The 26,528-nt window shown below is 45.4% G+C and overlaps 1 protein-coding gene and 1 long non-coding RNA gene across 48 annotated transcripts in view; one reads left to right on the plus strand and one right to left on the minus strand.

Annotated features, from left to right (window-relative positions):
- EZH2 (enhancer of zeste 2 polycomb repressive complex 2 subunit) overlaps positions 1 to 25,914 on the plus strand; it is a 57,149-nt gene extending 31,235 nt beyond the window's left edge. For 5 of the 47 annotated variants that reach the window (XM_086395115.1, XM_086395117.1, XM_086395116.1 and 2 more), the window contains 18 exons: positions 1,373 to 1,551; positions 4,809 to 4,925; positions 8,392 to 8,512; positions 9,275 to 9,415; positions 10,365 to 10,467; positions 11,011 to 11,189; positions 15,923 to 16,014; positions 17,384 to 17,624; positions 18,271 to 18,440; positions 18,960 to 19,054; positions 19,737 to 19,777; positions 20,129 to 20,254; positions 20,945 to 21,123; positions 22,600 to 22,695; positions 23,271 to 23,352; positions 24,406 to 24,486; positions 24,614 to 24,698; positions 25,590 to 25,914. In XM_086395115.1, coding sequence (XP_086251241.1) covers positions 4,890 to 4,925; positions 8,392 to 8,512; positions 9,275 to 9,415; positions 10,365 to 10,467; positions 11,011 to 11,189; positions 15,923 to 16,014; positions 17,384 to 17,624; positions 18,271 to 18,440; positions 18,960 to 19,054; positions 19,737 to 19,777; positions 20,129 to 20,254; positions 20,945 to 21,123; positions 22,600 to 22,695; positions 23,271 to 23,352; positions 24,406 to 24,486; positions 24,614 to 24,698; positions 25,590 to 25,650 — 1,929 coding nt within the window. In that variant the 5' untranslated portion in view covers positions 1,373 to 1,551; positions 4,809 to 4,889 and the 3' untranslated portion in view covers positions 25,651 to 25,914. Of the gene's footprint in view, positions 1 to 1,372; positions 1,552 to 4,808; positions 4,926 to 8,391; positions 8,513 to 9,274; positions 9,416 to 10,364; positions 10,468 to 11,010; positions 11,190 to 15,922; positions 16,015 to 16,553; positions 16,636 to 17,383; positions 17,625 to 18,270; positions 18,441 to 18,959; positions 19,055 to 19,736; positions 19,778 to 20,128; positions 20,255 to 20,944; positions 21,124 to 22,599; positions 22,696 to 23,270; positions 23,353 to 24,405; positions 24,487 to 24,613; positions 24,699 to 25,589 lie in introns of all 47 variants that reach the window. The other 42 variants (XM_086395118.1, XM_086395119.1, XM_086395120.1 and 39 more) reach the window with 19 other exon arrangements.
- On the minus strand, positions 24,328 to 25,708 carry LOC147373525 (uncharacterized). Its single transcript, XR_015161959.1, has 2 exons — positions 25,569 to 25,708; positions 24,328 to 25,003 (listed from the first exon to the last, which is right to left on the minus strand). It is a non-coding gene; the product is annotated as an uncharacterized LOC147373525 (long non-coding RNA).
- Positions 25,915 to 26,528: the final 614 nt, after the last annotated feature.

Genomic DNA, 26,528 nt, shown 5'->3' on the forward strand with positions numbered 1-26,528 from the left:
CTTTGCTCTGCTGCTTAGTTTTTCTTTTCTTTTTTTTTCAATGATAGAAGTGATCTTATTTACCTCTCATAGGATCCTTACTGAATTAAGTACTTGAGTTTGCCTCTCACGGACAAGCAGGACTCTGGTTACCTGCCTTACATGCTGTGTTGGGTGTTTTTGTGGTCCTACCAACTTTTGTCCTGTGACTATTAATTCTGCTTCTGATCTGTAGGATTTTAGCCGAACTGCAGATTAAGAGGGGACGATTTACCCTTACATACCCTTCAGATTCAGACCAGAGTTGGGTTTTTAACAGTTACTCTACTAATTAGATTTACAGATCTGTGATCTCCTCACTCAAGAGCTCAGATGCAGGGAGGAGCTTTAAGGTCCCAGTATCCTGACATTGCCCTTCACGTGTTACCTGTTCTCTGTGAAATGCCCCCGTGTCCCGCCCAGAAGATGCTTGTAGGATGATGACATCTTTCTGTTCTCAAGTGAGCTCAGAGCGGGAGCCTGGGCGTAGCTTCTCCTCTAGCCCAGGTGGTTCTGCAGCACACATATTCAGCACCAGAACAGGAAATAATCTGCAGTCTGGTCTGAACCACTCTTGTATTCCTTAGCTCCCATGACCTTGATTAGCTGCTTTTATTAACTGTAAAGGTCTTTGTGTCAAGATCTCATCAGGATGTTTGATTTCTGACCTCCCTTCCCTCCTCTAGCCACCCTTCTCATAATCCTTCTAACCCCTGTTAGGAGCTCACTTCTGCTGTGAGCTTTTCTTGACCCAAACTTGATACTTTAACCTCATTCCAGTTTTCTCTTCAGTACTTCCTTCACATGAAAGCAGTCTGAAATTAAGTTATGTACACTATCATTTTCACCAGAGGGCTAGCTAATTTAAAACTTGGTGTATCATCTTGTCTCTGCTGAAATCTTGAGGAATATGAGTAGTTTCAGAAATCACCCTCAGCTTTTCCCTGAAGTTGGGTGGCAGCCGATACTTTCTTTCCTACACTTTAGATGTAAGACGGTCCTTATTGTTTTTACTCGGAAAAGCTAAAGGATATTAGACAATATCAACAGTTCATTGTGTCTCTGGCTTGAATTGAGTGGACCAACCAGGATCCAAGAATATTTTTAACTTGGCTAACTGGGTGTATTTTTTTCCCCTTACTAAATGGAAGCTGGACTTAACCCTCCTAATGTAAAGACTGTTGAGAGTCCGGACGGCTGTGGCCATGCCCTTTGGGATGTCCCACTGTAAGAGGGGGAGTCATACCTGCCTCCTAGGGTAGTGGTGAATTTTAAAGAAATTAACTTTGGTAAAGTCTCTAGCACAGTGCTCAGCACGTAGTAGGGTGTGTTAATTTCTTTCCCTTCCCTGCAGGCCACTCACCTGCTCTTCCCTCTACGATTTTCCATAACACAGTTTTTACTTGGAACCAGCCTTCTGCCAAGAGTCTCAGTTTGGTTGTGTACTCCTACAACTACTATTTTTGGCTTGACTTCCCTCTCCAGCTCCCAGTGGTCCAGCCACACAGTCGCCTATTGTACCAGCTGGTTGATGTAAGTCTATCCATCCTCAGAGGAACCTGGTCACTTACCAGTAAGCTGTGTTTCTCTGAAAATGTAGCATCCTTGATAACTCATGTAGTTGTTTTCTTTCTTTACCACCATTGATGGATTACCTGCAACAGCTTCCTTGTGTGATCCTCAAGTTGGACCTAGAATTAGAGAATTTCATTGGTTGATGTATAGGTCTCCTAGTGAGGTCTTGAGCCCAAGGCTTTGATCAGGTAAAAGGCTGTGGAGACCCAGGAGGTCAAAGTCCTATTCAGTCCTCTGAGTGATATGAGACTTGATAATGTAAACTGTCAAGGATGATACATTTTCAAAGAAAAAAAGTTACTGGTAAGTAACTGGACTTTTTGAGTAATTTTCCTGTAAGTCAATGAATAAGAATTCCCAAACTTGTTTTACCAGCAAATGCTTTTGCATTTGAATATTATTTCATAAACGAAAGGGATATGGTTTTTAGTTAATAGTTAAAGAATGGGATAGAGTTTCTAGAGATAATGCATAGATAACGAGGTGGGTATAGACCTTCAATTTGTTGCTTAGGTGTTCTCGCAGCTTTAAAAGAAATGGAAGTCAAAGTCTCCATCGGGGAAAAGTCAGCAAATGCAGTCGGTTCATTCTGGGAACATTTTTTGAGTGCCTACTCTTTTTTGAGACACTGTGCTGAGTATTGTTGCGAGACAGACGTAGCACCACGCTCTGCCGCAGCCACTTTTGCCCTCAGAGAGCTTATTTCCAGCCCCTTGGTAACACTTAGGACTGAGAATTGAGTTCTAGGTGATAGGGGTGTGGCAGGTGTGGGGTGGGAGACAGTGCTGCAGCCTTTGCCATCTTATTTTCTGTGCTTCTCTTAAGTTCTTTCTGTTCACGGAGATGTGCCCTTGTTCAGTGGACTTGGCATGTTCAGGACATTGGAGCAGACCGGCGGGGCGGAGCTTGCGCCCCGCCCCCGTCTGGTAGTTGAGTAGGACACGCAGCTCTCTCTCCTCCTCTGAGTGTGACCTTGGGTTTGTCAGAGTTGGAGAGGCAGCCGCTTTCCCTTGTCCCCCAGGCTTTAAAGGGGACCAGTCTTCAGAATTAAAGTCACTGAATTAATTTGCCTCAACCATGTGTAAAACAAAACTCAAAAACTCCAATTTGTTTAGCAAGGAATGAAATTGTTTTGAACTTAAAACCGCTGGATAGTGTATATCACTTTATTCTGTAGTTACAGCCACTCCTTGCCCCACTGTTAGCTGGTTAAGTAACTTAAGAAGAAGGAGTGAAGATGTGGTAGGAAGAGGGGAAGAGGAGGATGTGGGGGAGAAGACGCTCGGCATATAGCACCTCGTGCACGAGCATCTGGGAAGGGCTGGAGCGCACGGATGAGGCTCCCGGGTGTAGCAGTCAGACTGAGGCTTCCATCCTGGCTTGGCAGTTGACGGTCTTTCTGACCAGGCAAGTTATTTAACTTCTTTGAACCTCAGTCTCCTCCTCATCGTGCAATCGCGATGCTAAAGGCTAAGATGAGGAGTGGTTACGATGATGCATATGAAGCACTTAGCACAGTGCCTGCAACATAGTACGTGCTCAATAAATGTTAACTGCTCTTATTATTGGATGGATGCATGAGGAATTGTATCAGAGGCCAAGGGAGGACCCGGGGAAAGATTGCGGGTTCTGGAGCTTAGTCAACTGTTCACACTGTCTTACTTACTCGAGCCATGAGCTCTCTAGTGTTACCTTTGATCTTTGCCCTTTTGGAAAGCAAATTAATGGGTTAACAACTGTCACAGTTTTTTCCTAACTGCTCTATCTTTAAACCTTCCCTTCCACTGAGGAAGGAACTGTTTTTGTGCCGGGTGACTGTGACTATCGGAAGATTGTCCCCTGGCCTGAGGACATGCTGAGGGCCAGGTGGGCCTGGAGGCCAAAGACTTCCACTCTGGTTTCACCAAATCTAGCCCTGCTATTTTTAAATCTTCTTAGATGAAAATGAAACATATAATAATCATGTGTGTCGTATAGATATGACTTTTTTGGTTTCATTTTACTACTTCAATTCTACTTCTTTTTGCTCTGTTTTCATGGATTATTTGTCAAGGGCATTTTTGAGATGGCTCCGGAGACCTCACCATTGGGTATCGGAGCTCCTTAAGAGAAGCTGGATTCCTAGACAGGGTGAAGTGCTGTGGTCTTTGGCCACAGATCTCTACCGTATTTCATCAAGTCAAAGATGCAAACTTCTAAACATTTTAACATCTGAAACTGGCATGCATCTTAGAGTCACTATGATAAAGTATTGTGGTACAGTTTAATTGGCAACATTATTTTCTTAACGATGCAGAAGGTAATGGTGTGCTTTAAAATTCATGTCATCATAAATTGGATGAAATACGGTATAATATTTCAGGGGAATATATGTACTTAATTGGTATTAGAGATGTGGTATCCTGACAGTGTGTGTTTTGGGTAAGAAGAGGGGCTCCAGAGTCAGACTTACTGGGCTTAAATTCTAGCCCTGACTCGTGTATGACTTCGGGCCAGTTATGTATCCTTTCTCTCAGTTTTCGCACCTGTAAAATGGGCACTAAGGATAGTCCCCATCTTACAGCGCTGTGATGAGGACTGAATACGAAACATGTGTTTAAAATAGTGCCTAGCACATAGAAAGTGCTTAATTACATTAGCTATTATTAATAATTTAGGGATTACACTTCTGCAGAATTGATTTGAATCCATTTTGTTGTGATTGAAACTCACATCTACTACCTTTAATATTTGTGTATCATCTGATAATATCAGCAGACACTTGGCTTTTTAAAAAGGGAAGGTAAAGATAAAGGTGAACCTAACAAGTTTCTAAATTCTTATTTAGTAAGACTTATGTTATTTCATGTGGTTGAGATGTAAACAAAATTAAGCAGTGAGGTAGGAAATTTATGGTGAAAGCAAAGAGCAGTTAATCTGAGGCCAACATAAATAATAATTATTGAGGCCAACATAAATAATATTTGATTCTTAGTGGTACTGGTAAATATGGGAGGTGTTGGAAGGTTTTGGAAAATTTGCAAAATCTGAAGCTTTTTTGGTCACTAAGTAAAAGAAGAGAGAATGCTTTTTGATTTTTACCAACTTACTATCTCAGGTAAAGAAATTTACTTTTCAAAATGATATCAGTAGGCAGCATCTCTTTATAATATGATGACTGAGGCTTCGGGTTGTCCTTTTATTCTTATGAGTCAATTTTATTTTTTCTGTTCTAGTGTTCGGTGACCAGTGACTTGGATTTTCCAACACAAGTCATCCCATTAAAGACTCTGAATGCGGTTGCTTCAGTACCCATAATGTATTCTTGGTCTCCTCTACAGCAGAATTTCATGGTATGTAAATAATGTGTCGTCTTATTTGGTAATTACTTCTTTTAACCAAAGCATAATTTTCATGTCAAGGTCAGTCAAGATTTTGTTGCTGTTTAGTCACTAAATTGTGTCCGACTCTTTGCAACCCCATGGACTGCAGCACTCCATGCTTCCCTGTCCATCACCAACTTCCGGAGCTTGCTCAAACTCATGTCCTTCAAGTTGGTGATGCCATCCAACCATCTCATCCTCTGCCGTCCCCTTCTCCTCCCCGCTTCAGTCTTGCCCAGCATCAAGGTCTTTTCCAGTGAGCCAGTTCTTTGTATCAGGTGGCCAAAGTATTGGAGTTTCAGCATCAGTCCTTCCGATGAATATTAGGACTGATTTCCTTCAGGATTGACCGGTTTGATCTCCTTGCAGTCCAAGGGACTCTCAAGAGTCTTCTCCAACACCATAGTTCAAAAGCGTCAATTCTTCAGTGCTCAGCTTTCTTTATAGTCCAGCTCTCACATCCATTCATGACCACTGGAAAAACCATAGCTTTGATTAGATGGCAGAGTCTGTCTTTGTTGGCAAAGTAATGTCTCTGCTTTTTAATATGTTGTCTAGGTTTGAAGCCTAGCTTGAAGGATTCTGAGCATGTTTTTGCTAGCATGTGAAATGAGTGCAATTGTACAGCGGTGTGAACATTCTTTGGCATTGCCTTTCTTTGGGATTGGAGTGAAAACCAACCTTTTCCAGTCCTGTGGCCGCTACTGAGTTTTCCAAATTTGCTGGCATTTTGAGTGTAGCACTTTAACAGCATCATCTTTTAGGATTTTAAATAGCTCTGGTGGAATTCTTTCACCTCCACTAGTTTTGTTCATAGAAATGCTTCAAGATAGTATAAGTAAAAATAGCTATCAAAATGGGAACACTTGGAGTAATTTTTAAAACCAATTAATATATATATTTTTAAGCCTTCTCAGTGTTGATGGTGCTCTTAGTCCTTTTAAAATTTTTTGGGGGGGGCTTTTATTTACTCCTTTTAAGTTAAAATATTCTCCAAAGGGAAAGTATTAAGCAAAAACCATACCTGGGATTTAAAATACACTTAAAAGATGAAGCTTATAGTTCTTGCTCTTAAAGATGTTAGTATCCTGTAATCTCAGTCTGACTTTGAGATTTTGTTAAGTGAGAACTTACTATTTAAAACAATTTTAGGCAGCATGTTATTAAATGATAATGTATACTATGAAATAGTCTCAGTATAAGGCTAGTTATTTTTCCACAGGTAACACTGGCACAATAGCTTTTGTTATGGAACGCTAGTATTTAATTCTTTGTGGAAGCAGGATGAAGGAGAGGGTGGAACAAAAGAGAAGTTAGTGTGCATTCCTGACTTACGTTGTTAAAGTAAGAAGACGTAGTTTGATTACTTACTTGACATATAAAATAATAGGGCTATTGAAATCTTGATGGAAGTCCTTGGTGAGCCTACTTTAGAGAACTGCCTGCTAGATTTTTCAATAAATAGGTGTTTCTAACGTCCTCAGTAACTTTTCTCAGTGGAGGCTTAAAGGTAAACTTGAGATTCTCTTTTGCCATTGCGTAGATTTGTGTACTTAAGGCTTTATTCAAAAACATTTGGTTTGAGAATCATGTTGCAAGAACTTCTGAGAGGGCTCATATTTTCACAGACTGAAATTCTGAAAGAATATAGTGTTCTAAACTTGGCAGTGACTTTTTTTAACCATTTGAAAACACTGAAGTATAGTTAGTTTATGCTGTTGTTAGTCTCAGGTGTATGGCCAAGTGATTGCTTTGTGGATTCTTTTTCCTTATTACAAGGATTATTGTAATTACAAAGATTTGTATTTGTATTACAAAGATTATTACAAGATATTGAGTATAGGTCCCTGTTGTTTTATGGATAGTCGTGTGTATCTATCAACCCTCCCATCGTAATTCATCTCCTCCTCCAGAGTTGTCAGTATTATTTATGAATCAGCCATGGCTTTTGCTAGTGATGAAAGCCAGATTAGGCAGACTCTTCTTTTTTATGGCTAGGGTATGTCCTGCAGTGCAAAGGTTATATGGATATAATTGGGAAGACAAAAAATAGCCAGCTGTCATTTAATTTTGACTTGTGTCCAAAATAATGAACTTTCCCAGTTTTAAATGGGGTTTAGTGCAGGTGAGGTGTGCTGGCAGCTAGACTCAGTAGTTGTATATGAGGTTGACTCTGAATAGAACAGTACATTAGCATCTACATTTTCATTTTATACCCCCTGTGCACTTTTCCTCCCAGTTTGCCTTTTCTTTGTCTAAGGTACCCTTATCTTTATGAACTCTGCACTTGTCCTAGATTTGTTATGTAGGAATTATTTGAAAAATTCCGTTTTTTTCCTATTTCCTGTCTGCTCCTACCTGACAGCTCCTGTGTGTCCTGGCCTTTTCCCAGCCTATTCCTCTGTGTCAGTCATGGTCCAGCCTGAGGCACCTCACACTTGAACAGTTGCCATTTCCTCTCTTCAATCTTAGCTAGTCTGTTCTGTTATCAGAATTTCTTTCTAAAATTCTGTTTTTAATCAATACCTTGTTCAAAGGCCTCTTCAGACTGAGACCTATCCTTGTTTTAAATTAGTCTCCTTATTTAGATATGGACTTCAGAAATGTTGTGTCTTTATCAATAATTACTCTTTAACATTTTTTTATTGAAAGTTCTCTTCCCCCAAGAACATCAGCTTCCTGTCCCTTGTTTTCTTGAAGTCCTGTGTCCTCTCTGAACTTTTCTTTGACTGGCTCTTTCCTGCTTAGCCAGCACCCTCTTTCTTTCTTGATATCTTCCAAACCTTGATATAAACTCATCTGTCATCTTTATTAGCACTATCAGGTTTGATATGCCTCATTCATAGTGTGGAAACATGTTATTGTAGAATGTTCCTATTTTATGAATGAGAGTATCCTTTTGGGATAACCTGTAATGAACCATCCATATTTTACATGCCTAGAATTTATTATGTTGACTGTTGATAAGTTGATCAAGTGAAGTTTGGAAATCCTCACTTAATTAGTTTTTTTCCTTTTGGGGCATTGTTTTTTATGGTTGGCTTTGATAAGCTGTATTTTGTCGACCCTGAGATGCTTTTAAACGTCTGAAGCAGGAACACGTCTTCAAATGGTTGATGGGCCACACCGTAACTTGTGGTGTGTTCCTGTTTTAGAGGGACATGAAGTGATAGTAAATTGTAGTGACTGATTCTGTGATAGTTATTTTTTCTTAAGTTTTTTTCCTATAAACAGTTTTCTCAGGTATTGATGAGAAGCATCATTTATTTCTTTGTAGCTTTTAGAGTTTGCTATTATTTTAGATCTGGAGAACTGGGTATGGACATCTGCTTAGGAAAAAATACTGTATTTCTGTTATATTACATTTACTTTTAAAAAAATGTTGGTACTTAGGATGTGTCTACTTTTTAAATATATTTATTTATTTCACTTTTAGGTGGAAGATGAAACTGTTTTACATAACATTCCATACATGGGGGATGAAGTTTTAGACCAGGATGGGACGTTCATTGAAGAACTAATAAAAAATTATGATGGAAAAGTACACGGGGATAGAGGTGAGCCATGTGTTTATTCTCTTGGAAAAGGGGCCAGAGAATTGATATTTTGATTTGTTTTTTCAAACGCCAGTATGAAAAACATTTTTAAAAAATTAGAACTGCTGGATTGGCCTGGGATAAATTTTCAGTGTTTTCCCTGTCTATTTTTAAATTGAAGGATTGTGTTTGCCACTTGGAAATTATGCGTAGTTGGTTATTAAAAAGCTGTGTCAATCACATGCAAATTAAATAGAATTGTTTGAATATGTATAGACTTTAAGACTCTTTAGCAATGAAATGTGTTAGGATTAGGGCCCTGCTTATGGAACATGGGCTCCAAAAGGCCTTGTGACCAAAATGACTTTCTCTTAGGCCCCCACAGGGCCTGAAGTCCTGTCATTAGAACCACAACTTCGTGCATTAACAGAAGACCCGTTAAAGTGCCTGCAGCGGGTGGCGTGTAATAGCCTCTCGTCCCCTCACAAGTGGACGGCACAGTCTGGTAGATAGGTTGTTTAGGAGGAGGTGAAGGCCGTATTTAGTTTCTGGAGAATTAGGCTGTGGTCGCCGGCACCGGAAACTTGTGAAAATGACAGGTGTTGAGGTAAATTCTTCTTCCAGCTTTGCCTTAGGCCAGTCCTGGAAATGACCTTTCTCCCAAATTTTATAATAATTATGGTGTTGCAGTGCTGATTGATAGGCTCCAGTTGTTTCTTACAAATTAGAAAAAAGCATGGTATACTTTTGTGTATTTCTAATGTTTGATTTGATGAATTTCAGAATGTGGGTTTATAAATGATGAAATTTTTGTGGAGCTGGTGAATGCTCTTGGTCAGTACAATGATGATGATGACGATGATGACGGAGATGATCCTGATGAAAGAGAAGAAAAACAGAAAGATCTAGAGGAGAGTCGAGAAGGTACCTCTGTCTTGTTAGGTTTGTGTGTAGCCATATCAGCGTTTTTCAAAAAAATAGAGTACAGATAAACTTTTCTTTTTTCTTCTGTTAAATATCACATCAGGGGTAGTATAATCAAAATTAGAATACTTTTTATAACATTTCATCCTGCACTTGTGAGTCTTTTATTTCCCTTGGCTAGCAAAAGAATGTACAGTTTTTGGGTTTCCCTGGACAATTATCATAATTATTGTAATATGTAACATCAGTCTTTGACTATGTGCAGGTCATGTGCTTGTCAATTTATATCACTTTATATGTGTATAGACATTTAATCCTCCTAATATTGCATATGGAATAAGGTGGATTTTATCCTCAGATCCACTTTATAGTTGATATGGGTTCAGTGAGGTGAAGTAACTTAAGATCACAGCATTGGGAAGAAAGAGAGCCCAGAAAGTTCTGTGTTGGAAACCAGCTCTGACTGACCCCAGGGCACATGCTCTAACTTGTATACTAATTACAGATTACCAGAGAAATTAGAGGGTCCCAACTTAGAGCCGGGGTTGGAAGAGACTTGACATGAAGTCAGCATAGAAGAATTTTGGGGAAAATTGCAGTTTCAGAGAAGCGTGCCGTTCTCATAATCGGTGCCTTAGTGATCATGTGGGCCCTCGTTTACAGATGACACATGCATGTGGGTTGGTGACGGGATAAGGTCACAGTGGCAGTCAGTGGCTGAGCTGGGATCAGAACCTGGGTTTTTCTGCCTCCCGGTGCACTTGAAACTTTGCATATTTGATTTTGAGTTTTGTCTGACCTACCAGCATTTCAGATACTTGTAAAATAGGTTAGAAGTGAGAGAGTTGATAATTTCTTGAGAAATCAGCATTGTTAAGCGTAGACAAAATGAAACATTGGTGAGCTTGTTCACTTTCACTCTGTTTTCCTTTCACATTTCCCTATGTAGATAAAGAAAGCCGTCCACCTCGGAAATTTCCTTCTGATAAAATTTTTGAAGCTATTTCCTCAATGTTTCCAGATAAGGGCACAGCAGAAGAGCTAAAGGAAAAGTAAGATTTGTTCTTTTGAGATGGTCTTGCTGTGTGTGGTATGTCACTCACCATTCTGGCTTATTAGAAACGGAGCTAATGTAGCTGATGAACCCACTGCTGTGTGTGTGCAGCGTCTGCAAGATACTTGAACTAAAACGTGTGTGTATCTGTGGAACCCTGGGCTGCATTTATCATAGATGGAAGAAGTGTGCGTGAGTGCGCACACGCGCGCACACACACTATTTGTAGGAGTGTATGTAAGAGGAAGTTTCTCTGGATACCCATAGAAATTTTACTGTCATGGCTATTTCGTTTTAATGAATATAATCACATTTATTCATGACAGAGCTGAATGACATCTGTGAATGTTTCTTGATATACCATGTGTAATGTTTAATTGGCTCTTCATCTAAATAAAGATTGCTGTAGGCTAGACCCTTTTCTGTGTTTTAGGCAAGATAAAATATCAAAAATAATACATAGAAAGCTTGTAGAAACTTTTATGTTCAAGAATGTGGTTCTGGTTTCACCCTCACGTGACATTCTCTTGGTTGATGTCAGGTACAAAGAACTCACGGAGCAGCAGCTCCCAGGTGCGCTTCCTCCTGAGTGCACCCCCAACATAGATGGACCAAACGCCAAGTCTGTCCAGAGGGAGCAGAGCTTGCATTCGTTTCATACGCTTTTCTGTAGGCGATGTTTTAAATATGACTGCTTCCTACATCGTAAGTGCAGTTATTGTACGTTTTCATTTTCTATCTTCATTGTGGAATTATGTGTTAAATCAACTTGGAAAGTGTTGTCATTTATTACCACTAGGATCTGTCATTTAATATTACAGTTATGACTGAAAAATATGTTAGAATCAAAGTATTGGTATTTTTAAATTTGTTGCTTGAGGTTGCTCTCTGAAGTCTTTTTGCACATGTTAAGTTGGGACTACTGTCTCCCCTCAGAATACAGGCCAGTAATTTTTCCATAAATGTTAACCTCATGGTGGTTTTGTGATAAAACTCACTGTGCACCAGCTGATAGCCCGGAGCAGCGTTCTCCCTGCTGATGAAAGGTGTTGTCAAGTAAGAAATTGGCTAAAGGGAATTCCTTGGCGGCTCAGTAGTTGGGACTCTGCGCTTTCACTGCCAAGGGTGCTAAGACCCCATAGGCTGCTAAAAAGGTGTCTACGTATCTGTTCTTGTCTGTTGAGCGTTAAGTCTGGTGTTTGGACTTGGGGAGAGGGTCCTCTAAATAAGTTGATTTTAAAAACACCTGCATTTGAATACAGGTAAAGCATATAATGTTCTTAATGAAATGTACACATATGAGACTATTTTTCTGATTCTGCTGGAGAATGAGGTTTCTTAGTAAATTTTCCAGGTTTAAGTACAATTTAAAGAGTACTAGAGAATTTGGAGGCATGCGTTGTGAAAATACATTTCATACCTCCTGGTTCTGAATAAGAAGGGTTTGCTTAATACACGTTAGCTTTTTCTGTATTAGACTTCTATGCAGCTGGCCGTCTGTGGCGTAACACCTTTGTCCATGTGCTAAGTGGGCTCATGTTGCTTTGCCCTTTTAGAGTTCCCTGGGTCCGCCTTTTGTTGTTTTTTCCCTGTGTCCAGTGGTACCTCTTGTGTTAATTAGCCTGCCCAAGCAACTGTATCTTGCCTCATTTTGAGTTTTTGCTCTATCTACTTATATTTTCTATAGCAAATAATTTGTTATGTGATGTGTATCTTGGTCTGGAAATAGTCGTGTGTGTGAACTATGAGTGGTTTATTAGAAAACCTTGAAGTAGACTTTCAGAATTATCATTGTATCTTCCACATCCTTGCTGTTGTTACCCACACTCCGGATATAGTTTACATAGATGATTTGATAGTTTCAATAGTTGCAGAAGCCAGCTATTTGTTACCCCAGCCATTGTAGGGTTATGAGATATCTTACTTGGGCTTGGCAACCTTGTTTTCACATAGCCCATGAAGTAGTTGAAATGACGTGAAAGTCACTCAGTTGTGTCCAACTCTTTGCGACCTCGTGGACTATACAGTCCATGAAATTCTCCAGGCCAGAATACTGGAGTGGGTAGCCTTTCCCTTCTCTAGGGGATCTTTTCAACCCAGGGATCGAACCCGTCTCCTGCATTGTAGGCGGATTCTTTACCAGCTGAGCCACAAGGGAAGTTGTCTTGAATTGCATTTAATTCCCCTTTACTTACACATGATCATTTTATAAAATACTGTCCAGTTCTTGCTTAAGAATACCATAAATTGCATTCAGATATCACTATAGCAAGAAAATTGGTAGGAGCCCTTGTAATCAGTGGAACGTTCAACTTGTTGACAGCTATAGCATTTGATAACCCTTTTTGTTGTACAAATGAGCCAAGGTAGGAGGATACTCCTTTTAAACATTATCACGGGAGTTATTTTCTTGTGCTCTTCCAGTTTTGAGTGATTTGGATGAACCTTGAGCCTGCTCCTCGTGCCATCATTCAGGCTGGGGAGAGGACGAGCCGGGGGCTGTGCTTACTGAGGCCGGCCTCCCTGGCCTGACGGGTGTGCTGCTCGCCGCTGTGCCTCCTGCTCCCCCTCGTTCACCCCAGTGCAGCCCTAACAGTTCTACAGGTGCTCGCCGCTTTACACTGACTCTGACAAAAGATCACACACTGTATGTTTTTCTTGGGTAAAAGAAGTCATTAAATAAATGACTAAACATACCTGTTAAATACAGCATTTTGTGCTTTTTGTTGTTTGTATGATGGAGATAACACAGTCTTGAGGATTAAATTTATTACTGTGTGCAAAATACTTCAAATAATAGCACCTGGCTTGTGTTTTTAGCTATTGTTATTTTTTTAAATCATCCTTCACATGCGTGTATTTCAGAATAGCATTCAAAACTGTCCAGGAAAGTCTCCCACCTCCCGCTCCCATCCTCACTCCCTTGTAAGGGAACTACTTCCGCCTCTAGTTCTTCTGTGTCTTTGTGTAGTTTTTTCCGGCAGATATTGTACATACACATTCTTTTTCCAGCAACCCTGTTCACACGGTGCCATCGTGCTCAGCCTTTCCCCCTCTGAACTCAGGTTTGCAGATTCATTCCTGTCTGGACAGCTGCACTGTCCCCGCCCGTGTCAGACCCTGTCCCTGAAGGCCAGCACTTACGGGAACGGCGCTCAGTGAATCGCCCTGCGGGGTGGGCCCGCGTGTTCTCCCTGCGAGCGTGGGTTAACCTGGGCCGCTGTGCTCAGGCACTGCCCAGCAGCCTGCCATATGGGGGCATCTGCCAGGTTAAAGCTCCGTCAGCAGAGCGGCACTGCCGGTTTCCCCCGAGCCCAGCCGCTGGAGCGTGTTAGACAACAGACTTTGATCTTACTGACCGAATCAGTAAAATGGTTTCTAGCACAATGTAATTTGCATTTCTCTACATGATTAAGAGATTTGTGTTTTATTTTCTCTGAACTATTTTTATCCTTTTGGCTTTGGTGGTCTTTTTGATATCTTGAAGTTCTTTATATAGTCAGGGAATTAGTTTTTTTTGTGATGAGTTGCAGTGTTTTTTTTTTTTTTCCAGTTTGTTTGGTAAAAATCCTGTAGCAAACTTAAAAAACAAAACAAAACATTTAGAAATAGTTAAATCTATCATTTGGCTTTCCCTACTCCACGCTTTTAAAGGGTGTCTCTGTCTCACCTTTTTCCTTAGTACGTTTTAGACGTTTTTTTTAAAAACATCTCTCCCTTTGATCCATTTGGCATTTGCTCTGTCAGGATTTTGGCCTCAGCTCACCCTCCCACCTCCAGGGCTGCTGTCTCCCCACCGTTGTCTGCAGGTCCCTCTGGGGCTGCCCTGAGCTGCCGTCGGTCCTGGTCAGCACAGGGGCTGGGCTCTGCTTCTGATTCCAGGGTCCTGTTCCTTGAGGCTGTCTGTCTGGGGGGTGTTATTCAGAGATCTCCTGGCCATTCTCATTTTTCTATGTAAATTTTAGAATCCGTTTGTCTAAATTAAAAAGAGGCTAGGTGTGTTTATTGGAATCTCATTAAATTTATATTACCTAAGGTAAAACTCACATTTTAAAGTAAGGGTTCTATCTAACTGTCTGATAACTCTCCTTTTGTTCTTTAATTTCCTTTCAGATTTTCTTTCCGTAGCTCAAGTAAAATGATTGTTGCTGTTGTTCTTTGTTGTTCGGTCACTAAGTCGTGTCCGGCTCTTTTGTGACTCCATCTACTGTCACTTGGTCCTGACTTAGTGACACCTTCTCTCTCAAGACCAGAGTGTGTGTACATGTGGGTGTACAGACACGCGTATGTCTTCTTCCGTGAACTGCGGCCAAACATCAGTCTGTAAACCTAGTGCATACTGGAGGAGACGACCAGGCTCAAAGCCCGCATGTGCCTTCGGCTCATGATGGCCTTGTGTCTGGACTGATGTAACTCCTTCCCTTTACGCGGCCTTTACCTTCCATGTGCTCAGCCTTTGTGTTGACATTTTAGGGGCCCTCACCTAAAGGGTCCAGGGTGAAATCAGTCACATGGTATCCGAGTCTTGTTCCTGGAAAAAGCAACTCACATACTTGACATGGGACCTGAGCCTTGAATTTCCAGTTTAAAAGCATAACTTTGTTCGTTTTTCCTTTCTCTTCCTTTCCTCATCAGTCTGTTGTCATTTCCTATTTAGGTTCTGTGGATGGAAGTATGGCTTCTTACATATATATTTTGGAATGATTTATTTCATGAATCTGTCACTTGTTTTTATCCACGTTGCTCCTCATCGTGTGTGATTCTGGGTAGGGCGTTTCTGGTCTTTGCCTTTGTGCTCTGGAAGCCAGCGTCCCAGGTTGTCACAGTCCAGCTGCTGTGCTTTTGTACTTGGTTAGGGCACCCGTGTGCTGGAGTGTGAGTCTCTCTGGTATGTTATTTGGGCATCTTAAGTTTCAAACACTATATCTTGCCAAAGCCGTTTTATCTGACTACTATTTTTCCCTGCAGAAGTGCTGACTGCAGGCTCCCCCGGGTTCTTGAATTGTGTGTGATTCGTAGAAGCTGACTTGTAGAATTCCAAGGCTGTCCTCACTGTCTTTGAACCCAGGTTTTTAACAAGCGGTGTCCCAGTCTATTCCCCCATTTGACAAGCTAGGGGCTGACCTTTCTTTAGAAATCGGTAAGTTGTAGATGTCAGGATTCTTCTGGTGAAAAGAGGAAACTGATTTCTGTGTAGAGGATACATCAGTTGTTTCTATGGAGACTAATATTAAAGACTCAAGTAAATGTTTATAATTAGAGCTCAGGTGTTCTGGGGCAGAGCTGAGGAAAATACATGGTGAGTATGCAGTGAGCCTGAAGGAAGTTCCAGAATGTGAGCCACGTGTTAGCACAAGTGTGATGATGGATACTTGACTTTTTCCTTTGGAACAGAAGGAATGAAAAAGTAACTATTTTACTTTATATTTGGATGCTTTCTGTTTATTTTGCAGCTTTTCATGCAACACCCAACACTTACAAGCGAAAGAACACAGAGACGGCCCTCGACAACAAGCCTTGTGGCCCCCACTGTTACCAGCACTTGGTAAGCATGTGCGGGGGGTTCTGGAGGGAGTGGAGAAGTCTGAACTTTGAATTTTCATGAGGTCTGTGAAGTCAGCGGTAAGCTGTTGTTCCCAAACTGTTACTGGCCATACAATAGGCAGAGGTTTCTCAGCTGCGTTTCTCGGGAGCTCGTACCTACTGCACATCCTAGTCCTTTGTTATCTTGCATTGTTCTTTACCAGCGTTAGTCTCTTCAGCAGTGTATGCAGGTCTTTAGGATCCGAGACTCTCATGCCTTCCACCAACCTTAGAGCTTGGGAAGCGCAGAGAGCCCGCCCAAACCCCAGAAGCACAGAAGTTTCCGAGCCTTGCTCAGAGCCATCGCCCTTCTGTGAACTGCAGACCTGCTGTAGTTTAGCGCATTATATGTAGCTCCCAGAGATGAGGGGTGTGTGTGTGGTGTTTGTTTTTTTTTTTGTAATGATGGAGAGAAGGTAAGGGTTTAGGAAAATATGAGGTAGAAAAGTTGTTTTTTATGGGTACTATCTTATTTTTACCATTTCCCCTCTTTGAACCAAGCCACTCCTACCTAGGAACTAAGTGGGTATATATTGCCTGTTGGATTTTGGACAGAAGATTCATTGAATGGCACCTACAGAAGGTATCCTATTTTTAAGCAATTTGGTTTTTGTAGAATGAAGTATAAAACTGTTGGCTGCTCTCAAACTTCTCCCTTCTATTGCCACTAAAAATGGAATTCTTGAGCACTGTTGTATAATATTCTTTACAAGGCAGCGTTTTATTTGGCTCATCTAAAGTGTGTCTGTGGCTCTGTAATCCGTGCTCTTACCGTTGTTGTATACTTTCCGAGACGGGGTTATTGCCCCTGGCAACACAGACTGACCCTCACTGCCTGTCCCTCAAGGTCCTTTCATGTCTTCCTGGGGCTGTGCATCCCTCACAGGAAAAAAGGGGCAGAAAAGGGCCGGATGGAGCATGTGTACGTCTTGTATTCTTCTTGTATACTTCAAATGCTACCATGGATAAGCGAGTGCTAGCCTAAGAAGTCCTGACAGGAGAGGCTGACTGTAGATGCACACTGGGCGTGTGACTCCTCTTAAAGTTCACTTTTAAATGGACTGTGTTTCCTAAAGTATATTCTGTATTTTAACTCCTAATCTCAGTTAATACAGAACTGTCTTGCCTGAGTTTGTAGAAGCCATATTTATCTTTCTCAAATCTTCAAACCATGGAAAGCAGATAGGAAAATGATTGTCTTTAGATGTGACTGCCTGTGAAAAGCAGATACTGATAAGTTTGACTAACATGCTTACCCAATCCTTTTCTTCCTCCTCTGCCGGAACGAGCTGTAGAACTTGACTTTGATGTCTCCGCTCTTGCTGTTGTAGGAGGGAGCGAAGGAGTTCGCTGCGGCTCTCACCGCCGAGCGGATCAAGACCCCCCCGAAGCGCCCGGGGGGCCGCCGGAGAGGCCGGCTTCCCAACAACAGCAGCAGGCCCAGCACCCCCACCATCAACGTGCTGGAGTCGAAGGACACGGACAGCGACCGGGAGGCGGGGGCCGAGACTGGCGGGGAGAGCAACGACAAGGACGAGGAGGAGAAGAAGGACGAGACCTCAAGCTCCTCGGGTGAGGCTGCGGCCGGGCTCCTGCTGCTCGCGGGGCTCCGGGCTGCTTCGGTCCGCGCTGCGCCGGGGGCTCTGCTGAGCCGTCAGTTTCCAGCGCGGTGAGACACCCAGGAGCAGGGCTGGGGGCTCCCTCCTGCTGTCTTCGCCCTGCACCCAGCGCTCGCCTGTGGTGGTGTCCGTGCGGGTTATTTGAAGGTTGATGATCCAGTGTATTCTCACACTCTGGGTTGTTTTCCTTTTGCCAGTTTGTCAGGCAGTGCGTAAAGAAGTCTGATCATTCAGGTGACCGTTCTTGATGGTCTGCGGGTGGGTGGCGCTGGTTGGGAGAAGGCAGCCCAGCTCCTGACTAGTGCGTTCCCGGTTGTCCTTTCAGCCCTTTGCGTCCTACTGTGAACAGCAGCCGCGGAACCCCGTCTGCTCTCATTTTAGAAGACTGTTCAGGGGAGCCCGCTCTCATGTCTCTACGGGGAAAAGCTTCCTGATAGTTCTAGCCTCAGTGTATTCTCATATGACTCACTGCCTGTTTTCTGAAGCACACCGAAGCTCTGCATCCTAATACTGTTCTCTAACTGCCATTCCATGCCTCCCTCCCTGCCTTTCTTCACTTGCCACTTCTTGAGCAATGCCTATTAACTTTGGTTTTGTAGAAGCGAATTCTCGGTGTCAAACGCCAATAAAGATGAAGCCCAACACGGAGCCCCCCGAGAATGTGGAGTGGAGCGGCGCTGAGGCCTCCATGTTCAGGGTCCTCATCGGCACCTACTATGACAATTTCTGTGCCATCGCCAGGCTCATCGGGACCAAAACATGTCGACAGGTGAGCGTGGCTGAGAAAGCCAACAGCAGAGATCTTCAGATGGACAAGTATGTGATCACTGTCCAAACCTAGGAACATTCCTGGTTATTAAGTTCCTGTTCATGTGAAAAGAATTTTTTTTCTCACTGAGAGGGAACTGAAAGAGATGCTGCAGGCAGGTGGCAGTGGGTTTCAGAAACCCAGAATTTAGATGTAGCCTTGTGACTCTTGGGCTTCCCTGGTAGCTCAGCTGGTAAAGAATCCTGCAATGCGGGAGACCTGGGTTCCATCCCTGTGTCGGGAAGATCCCCTGGAGAAGGGAAGGGCTACCCACTCTAGTATTCTGGGCTGGAGAATCCATGGGCTGTATAGTCTATGGGGTCGCCAACAGTTGGACACGACGGAGCGGCTTGGACTCATGGCTTGAATAGAGAGTAACCGCAGCAGCACCACGGGACAAAGTGGAGAGTGTGTGGGAATGGCAGGGGCCAGTCGCTCACACAGGCGGTCCTCACGGACTGCGGCTGTGCCTCCTGCCAGGTGTATGAGTTTCGAGTCAAAGAATCCAGTGTCATCGCGCCGGCCCCTGCCGAGGACGTGGACACTCCTCCCCGAAAGAAGAAGAGGAAACACCGGTGAGCGCGCCGGGGGGAGGCCGGGGCCGGCCTGGCTGGCTTCCTTGGGCTGTTGCTGCCATTTTTCTGAGACCCAGCGGCTGTCCGTAGGTTTGGTGTGTTGAGTCATAGTCAAGGTTACATTTTCATCTCGGAGAACTATTTAGTAGCCTCTGCAGTAAAGGCACGAGCATTATCTTGGGAGCCTGTGAGCTCCAGAGCCAGTTTCCACACCAGAGCCCGGGTATGCCGGGCGTGTGGCACTGACTCAGATACTCTTCGCGGCCACCCTGCTGTCAGCCCGGCGGAGCAAGTGACGGTGCAGTGAGGGCAGCAGGCCGACGCCTGCTCACAGACATGGAAAGTGCCCAGACACGCTGTTGTAACCTCCAGGGTTTTTAGAGAGAAGCAGAGCTGGGTGTTGGGTAAGGGAACACTTAGATTATACCTCAGAAATCGTCTGCATGTTCATATTACATTTCTTTGATAAGTAATTTAATAATTTAGCTTTAGTTGATACTTTTGCATTTTTTGTTTGGATTATTTATTTCTGCCCAGATAGCTCAATTGAAATGATTAAAGATTCCAGAAATTAGAGTGTTGTGTGTCAGTACCCTCCACAGAGAACGAACCGCGGCACGTGGCGGGCTGGCTGCTCCATGTGCGCCCAGCTCACGAGGGTGATGTCGTTTGTGTTTTGCAGGTTGTGGGCCGCACACTGCAGAAAGATCCAGCTGAAGAAGGGTTAGCGTCTTTCCATTCGGCTTCCTTATTAACTCGCTGTCTCCTCCTCACGTGTCTTAGAATAGTAACTGGATTAGAGTTTGGGATGTTCAGATAGACCTGACTTTGTGCATTAAACCAGTTTAGAAGGAGGCCATCTGTTGGCTAGAGGAGAACTCTGGGAGCCTGACTGAGGTGTGACAAGGCCTGGGGGCTCCCTGGCTCTTGGCGGGTGGGGGGCATGTAGACGGGCGCGTAAGGTGGACGCGGCGAGGACAGCCCCCAGCGCTCGGGTCGCGGGGGGAACGTGTGCCTGTCGGGCGTGTGGTCGCCTCCGGCTTCCCGGACTGATGCGTGCTCTTGTCTGTGCAGACGGCTCCTCCAACCACGTTTACAACTATCAACCCTGTGACCACCCGCGGCAGCCTTGCGACAGCTCGTGCCCTTGTGTGATAGCACAGAATTTTTGTGAAAAATTTTGTCAGTGTAGTTCAGAGTGTAAGTACTTGTTGTCTTGATGTCATTGCGTGAGAATTAAATTGACTGTTGGTCAGGAATTTAAAACTAACTTCAGTCAACACGAGGGCATCATGGCAACCCCTGTGGTGTTTCCTTTGGGAAACTCATGCCACAAGCCTGTGTGGAGCCCAGCCAGTCCGCCTGGCTGAGGCAGGTAGGCGGGCAGGTGAGGCCGGCATGGATTAAAAGAGCTTTGTATTGTCTTTGATCATTTTAACTTTTAAATCATAGTAAAGTTGGCACAGAATGGAAGGCAAATCTAGAAATGGCTCCCCAGTACTTTCCAGACACTAGAGATTCTCAGAGTTAGTGGGTCCGCTCTTGAAGGAATGTAGTCGCATCCGGGTGAGAACGGCAGTTGTGCACTGAAGCCTGGGCACCAGGGAGGCCCTAGAGCCCTGGGTGCCACGCAGTCTGGAGCCCACCTCCCCACGTGCACGATCGCTGCACTGTAAGTACGCAGACCGCCTCTCACACCCGTGGCGAAGCAGGAGGTGGCGGTCGGTGTCCCTGTGGATGGCTCTGACGTTCCTCTCGCTTCCCTTGCCCGTGTGACGACGGTGGGAGAGTAAGGGGCCGCGAGGGCTCCGTGAGGTCGTCGGGCCCAGCACCCAGCTCCAGCGGCGCCTTCGGGCGGTTCTCACCTGACGGAGGCGTCTCTCTCTGAAGGTCAGAACCGCTTTCCTGGCTGCCGCTGCAAAGCCCAATGCAACACCAAGCAGTGCCCGTGCTACCTGGCTGTCCGCGAGTGCGACCCCGACCTCTGTCTCACCTGCGGCGCGGCCGACCACTGGGACAGCAAGAACGTGTCCTGCAAGAACTGCAGCATCCAGCGGGGCTCCAAGAAGGTAGGAGCGGGCGCTGCAGGGAGGGACTAACTGTCCCAACCAGGGGGTTTGTTGCTGAGCATAAGAAACTCACAGCACGTTCTAGGTTAGTTAGTTTTTTAGGGGAGGCGATGACCGTGAAAAAGACCTGTCATTGGAGATGACCCTGATGGTGGGAAAGGTTGAGGGCAGGAGGAGGGACAGAGGATAAGATGGTTGGTTGGCATCCCTAACTCAATGACGTATGTTTGCTGGTGATGGACAGGGAGGCCTGGCGTGCTGCAGTCCCTGGGGCCGCAAAGATACGACTGAGGGACCGAGCTGATCTGAGTGCTTTGTGTGTTAACTGCTTGGTCGTCCAGACTCTGAATTAGGAATAATCATTAAGCCCAGAGTTCTGAGACTCGGAAGGAAAGGAGCCGGGCTCTGAGCAGGCATTCAGCCCCGGACCCTGTGCTGCGTGCAGCGTAGTCAGCTCCTAGGGTCCTGACTTAGCGAGCAGCGTAACTGAGGTGGCACTGTCGTCAGAAATCCTGGCACCTCTGCCAGAAATCATGTATGGAGCCGGCTTTCCTTTTTTGTCTGTGGTGTTGGCAGGCATTCAGATGGTTTCACTCTAGGTCCTCACGTCACAGTGAGGCCAGCGTTTCCCATGGACCCCCATTCAGCCCTGAAAACTTTCATTCCCGCCCCCCCCCCGTCCCAAACCTCCTCTCTTGTACAACAAAACCCTCCTTTGTCATCTTTCTGGACATCTTTTACCTCCTCAAACAGAAAACTGTGTAGGTATTTTTTTTACCAATTAGGTTTCATTTACTTAACAGTATCTTGCTGGTCAAGGAGGCACTTGGTTAATTGCCCTGACAGGGGAGCGTAGGCCAGGTCAAGCACAGCTCAGGAACCTGGGCATCAGGGAGTCTCCTTTAAAGACATGAGAAATGTGGAATGAAAGCATGATAGCCTGATGAAAAGGTAGGGCTTCGGGCTTAGTTCCCAAACACCGTCTATCTGTAAAATTGACGGTGGTGATCATCTTGCTGAGCACAAGAGTGCTGGCCCCTGGGGTTCTGTGCTGTCATGAGGAAGGGCTGTGGAACTGTGCCCTGTAAGGAGGGACAGCGCTTTGGGGGGAAAAAAGGCTAGTGACCCACCAGGAGGAGCGGCGACTGGCCCGGGGGAGGTGGGGAGGGGGCAGGCGGCCTGTGAAGCTGCCGGTGGAGTCGGGGAGTCAAGGCTGAGGGTGGCTGGGGACGCACATGTGGACCAGCTCAGGGCCACCAGCTCGGGTGACACCTTTTCCCTGTGAGGCAGACACTCAGGCTCTGTACTGGGTTTACAAAAAAAACAAAACGTGGCTTCTGCAGCTTGTCGGCTCCTCTGGTCACACAGGGGACACTGACCCCCACACCCCTCTGTGTCTGAGTCACCCCGGTTCAGCCTGTGGTCTAGTCTGTCCAGCCGCGTTCTCCTTTGATTACGATTGTGTTTTTTCTCTAGCATTTACTGTTGGCACCGTCTGATGTCGCAGGCTGGGGGATCTTCATCAAGGATCCTGTACAGAAAAATGAATTCATCTCGGAATACTGTGGAGAGGTAAGGCCGGGCCCCCCAGTCAGTCGCAGACAGTGGGGTGGCCACTGTGCTCACGTGGAGTCACCTGTAATATGCTTTGGACTGATTTTCATTGGGCAGGTCCACTGGGTTTGATTAGAGATGAATATAAATGCCTTTTTAGCTTACACTTGTGGGTTTGGTTTGTTTGGAAGCTACACCGCTTCAGTCCTTGTCACATTCAGCTTTTTATCACCTGGGAACGAGGGGGAGAACAAGAACTTTACAACGACGAGTCTCTCCTATTTAATGTGTAGCCTAACTGTTAAACTAAAGCATCCTTTCTAGGTTAAGTTAGGGTAAACCCTGGGGCTGGCTGCATTTTGTACCAAGTAAAAACGACTAAGGTTACTCACGTTCTCCAGGCAGTTACTTTAAAGCTGTGGAAGTATTTCTAAGTCAGAGTCCTTAAAACACCACTGTTCTCTGACAAAGAGAAATTGGCCAGTGACCCTCTGTTGAGTGTCATCAAGGTCCCAAACGTTCCAGACGAACTGGGTGTGTTCTGCCAGGCTAACCTGATCGTGAATCACCTCACCCCATGTCTGTCTTTCCAGATTATTTCTCAAGATGAAGCAGACAGAAGAGGGAAAGTGTATGACAAGTACATGTGCAGCTTTCTGTTCAACTTGAACAACGGTACGCTGCGGGGTCAGCGTCCCTCTGGTTCCCAGGTCGCACCTCAGGTCCCTCCAGGGGCTGAAGCAGCAGAGATAACACGAGGGGTACCCAGTGTCAGCTGTTTGAAGGGGGCTGGGCTTAGGAACAGACTGTTTGCTGGAGGGTGTCCCTGGTGGCTCAAATGGTAAAGAATCCAGCTGGAGTGTGGGAGACCTGGGTTCGATCCCTGGGAGAAGGGAAAGGCAATCCACTCCAGTATTCTCGAGCTTCTCTGGTGGCTCAGATGGTAAAGAATCCACCTGCAATGAAGGAGACGTGGGTTCGATCCCTGGGTCGGGAAGATCCCCTGGTGAAGGAAATGGTACCCACTCCAGTGCTCTTGCCTGGAGAATTCCCTGGATGGAGGAGCCTGGGGGGCTACAGTTCATGGGGTCACAAAGAATTGGACACGACTGAGAGACTTGCCCCCAGGTTGGAGGAGTGTAACGCGTGGAGTGGGTGGTCCTGCAGTGCTCGGGGGTTCTGTGTTGCAGACAGGGGCTGCGGCGGCCCCGGGCTCTGAGCCGTCCTTGGCTCCACAGCCTGGCTCTCCTCTTGCGTCCCTCCTGCCATGGCTACCAGTTGGTGCCTCTCTCCTGGGAGGGGAGCCCCGCCCTGTGAAGCACCTCCTCAGCTTCCCTGGGGTCCCGAGGACGGACGGGGACGCACGCATGCAGACCCTGGTCCTGGGGGAAGGCGTCGGGTCAGTCGGTGGCACACCGGTGCTTCTCCGGGGGTCTCGCCACTGAAACCAGTGGGAACAAGTGGTCTGCATGTTCCATAACCAGTAACATGAAAAAAATGAATTTGAAGAAACTTATTTATGATGTTGGGAAGAATTTCATTTTAACCTAGGGCAGCATTTTCTTCCAGAGGTCATTTCTTACCCAGTGAACCAGGTTGAACGATTTACTTGGTTTTGAAGGCAAACTCTAAAGAAAATAACCACTTATATTTTTACAGAATCACAATAACTTTGTGTTTATTGATTTAAAACTGTTTGCTGGGTTATGCTTATTTTTTTCTCTTTAGATTTTGTGGTGGATGCAACCCGCAAGGGTAACAAGATTCGTTTTGCAAATCACTCAGTAAATCCCAACTGCTATGCAAAAGGTAAGTGCTCCGAGGCGGGTGGAGTCCCCGCAGGGCGTTGTGAGTGGTTCTGGGCACCTTACCTGACTGTCCGCTCCCCTCCTGGGTCATCCTCACCTATGCCTTGACCCTGCGCCTCTCTTTGCAGTGATGATGGTCAACGGCGATCACAGGATAGGGATTTTTGCTAAGCGAGCCATCCAGACTGGTGAAGAGCTGTTTTTCGATTACAGGTTGGTTTCTAGTCTCCGAGGGCTTTTCTGCCTGGATGCTGAGCTCTGGCCAGAGGCCGGCTTCCGGCTCCGGGCTGGGCTTCTGTCCGGGGCTGGTGATTTGCCGTGGGCAGTGCTGGGAGCTAGGGTGTACTGCTGGGTAATGGCATTTCCAGTGTAAAGTCATGCTTTTTAGAAGTTCAAAAAACGCAGAAAGCTCCATTTTTATCTTCAGGGTCAGTGCCTGCCATCAGGGTGCTGAGCACAGGCTCCCGGGGGGTGGTTATGCTGCTGGGCATCCGGCTGGCAGTTTATACTGTCAAGTTCTGGGGAAAATGGACAAGTTACAGAATATTTAAATATAGTCAGAGGAATGTTTAGTTGAACAAATTCTGTGGCTGACTGTACATCCCATCGAGAAGCTCCGTGTTCTGTGTAGAATTGTCTTAAACTGGGGCCTGTGTGGAGCTGTTTCCAACCCAAATCTTCCCAGAAGCAGCAGCTGGGTGGAGCACCTTCCTTTTGGGGGACCCGTAGGGCTCTCACCCGGTGGCAAGAGTCGCAGGCATCTCTCTCTTCTTGCCTTTGTGCTGTCCTGGCTTCAAGGGGCCTGTGGCCGGCTCTGGACCGCTCACTAAGGTTCTCTGTGCTCCCTGTGTCTGGCCTCAACACCGCCCCCCACTGTGGGCCTGCCTTCCCGGGCAGTTGGTTTCAGGGGCAGGGGGCTAGCTGGGGAAGGGGCGTTATTGCTAGTTCTGTCCAGCTCGGCCCCTTTGCAACTGGGATGTTTGCACCCCTTTTGCGAAGGCGCCTTTGTGCAGGCAGCAGTAACGGGCTCGTTTGTGCCTTGCTGAGCGGGCTGGGTCTCACCCTGCGCTGCAGGGCGCTCACCTGTTCCTCCCACTGTCTCAGATACAGCCAGGCCGACGCCCTGAAGTACGTGGGCATCGAAAGAGAAATGGAGATCCCTTGACGCGTGCTACCTCTTCCCCCCTCCTCTTGGAACAGCGGCCTTAGCTTCAGGAACCTCGAGTACTGTGGGCGATTTAGAAAAGGAAAATGCAGTTTGAAATTCTGAATTTGCAAAGTACTGTAAGAATAATTTATAGTAATGAGTTTTAAAAAATCAACTTTTTATTGCCTTCTCACCAGCTGCAAAGTGTTTTGTACCAGTGAATTTTTGCAATAATGCAGTGTGGTACATTTTTCAACTTTGAATAAAGAATACTTGAACTTCTCCTTGTGTTTGTCATTTGTTACACCGCCTCCCCAGCTGGTTTTAGAAAAGGATTGAGTGATGGGAAAAACATTTCACCTCTTGGGTTTGTCAGAAGCCATCCTGGGAATCTGGGTGTAACACATATTGCCAGTATTAGGCAAATTAACACTCTTGCAAACATGTTACCATATACCGCACATACTGGCCCAGGAGACGGGACACAGTAGTGGTCACTGCTCGCGTCCGAGACCAGGGTGCACGGGGCGCGTCCCCGGTGCCGAGGCCTGCCAAAATGACAGGAGATTTCCTGCGAACGGATGTAGCTCTAAGTGCCACTAGATACGCCCTCAGAAACGTGACGGGGACAACCAGACTACTTCTAAATCTTGAAGGAGTAAGAAACACCCTTACCGTCCCGGGAAACGGGGAGCTGCTCCTCAAGCCAGGCGGTGGCAGGAGCGCCCAGGGCGGCAGCGTTCAGTGTTCTCACTGATTTGTAACATGAATGGGAAGCTCAGATGAAACAACTTCCTTTCCAGTTATGCAAACATGGACGAGGCTGGTTTCTGCTGCCTCGATGCACAAGCCCTGTGGCCTGAGTCCTGGGATACAGTTCATTCACCCTTGGCTTT

The sequence above is a fragment of the Bos grunniens genome, chromosome 4 (assembly GCF_055505025.1).
Source record: "Bos grunniens cultivar Pamir isolate PY7600 chromosome 4, Bosgru_T2T1.0, whole genome shotgun sequence".
Classification (NCBI taxonomy): Eukaryota; Metazoa; Chordata; class Mammalia; order Artiodactyla; family Bovidae; genus Bos; species Bos grunniens.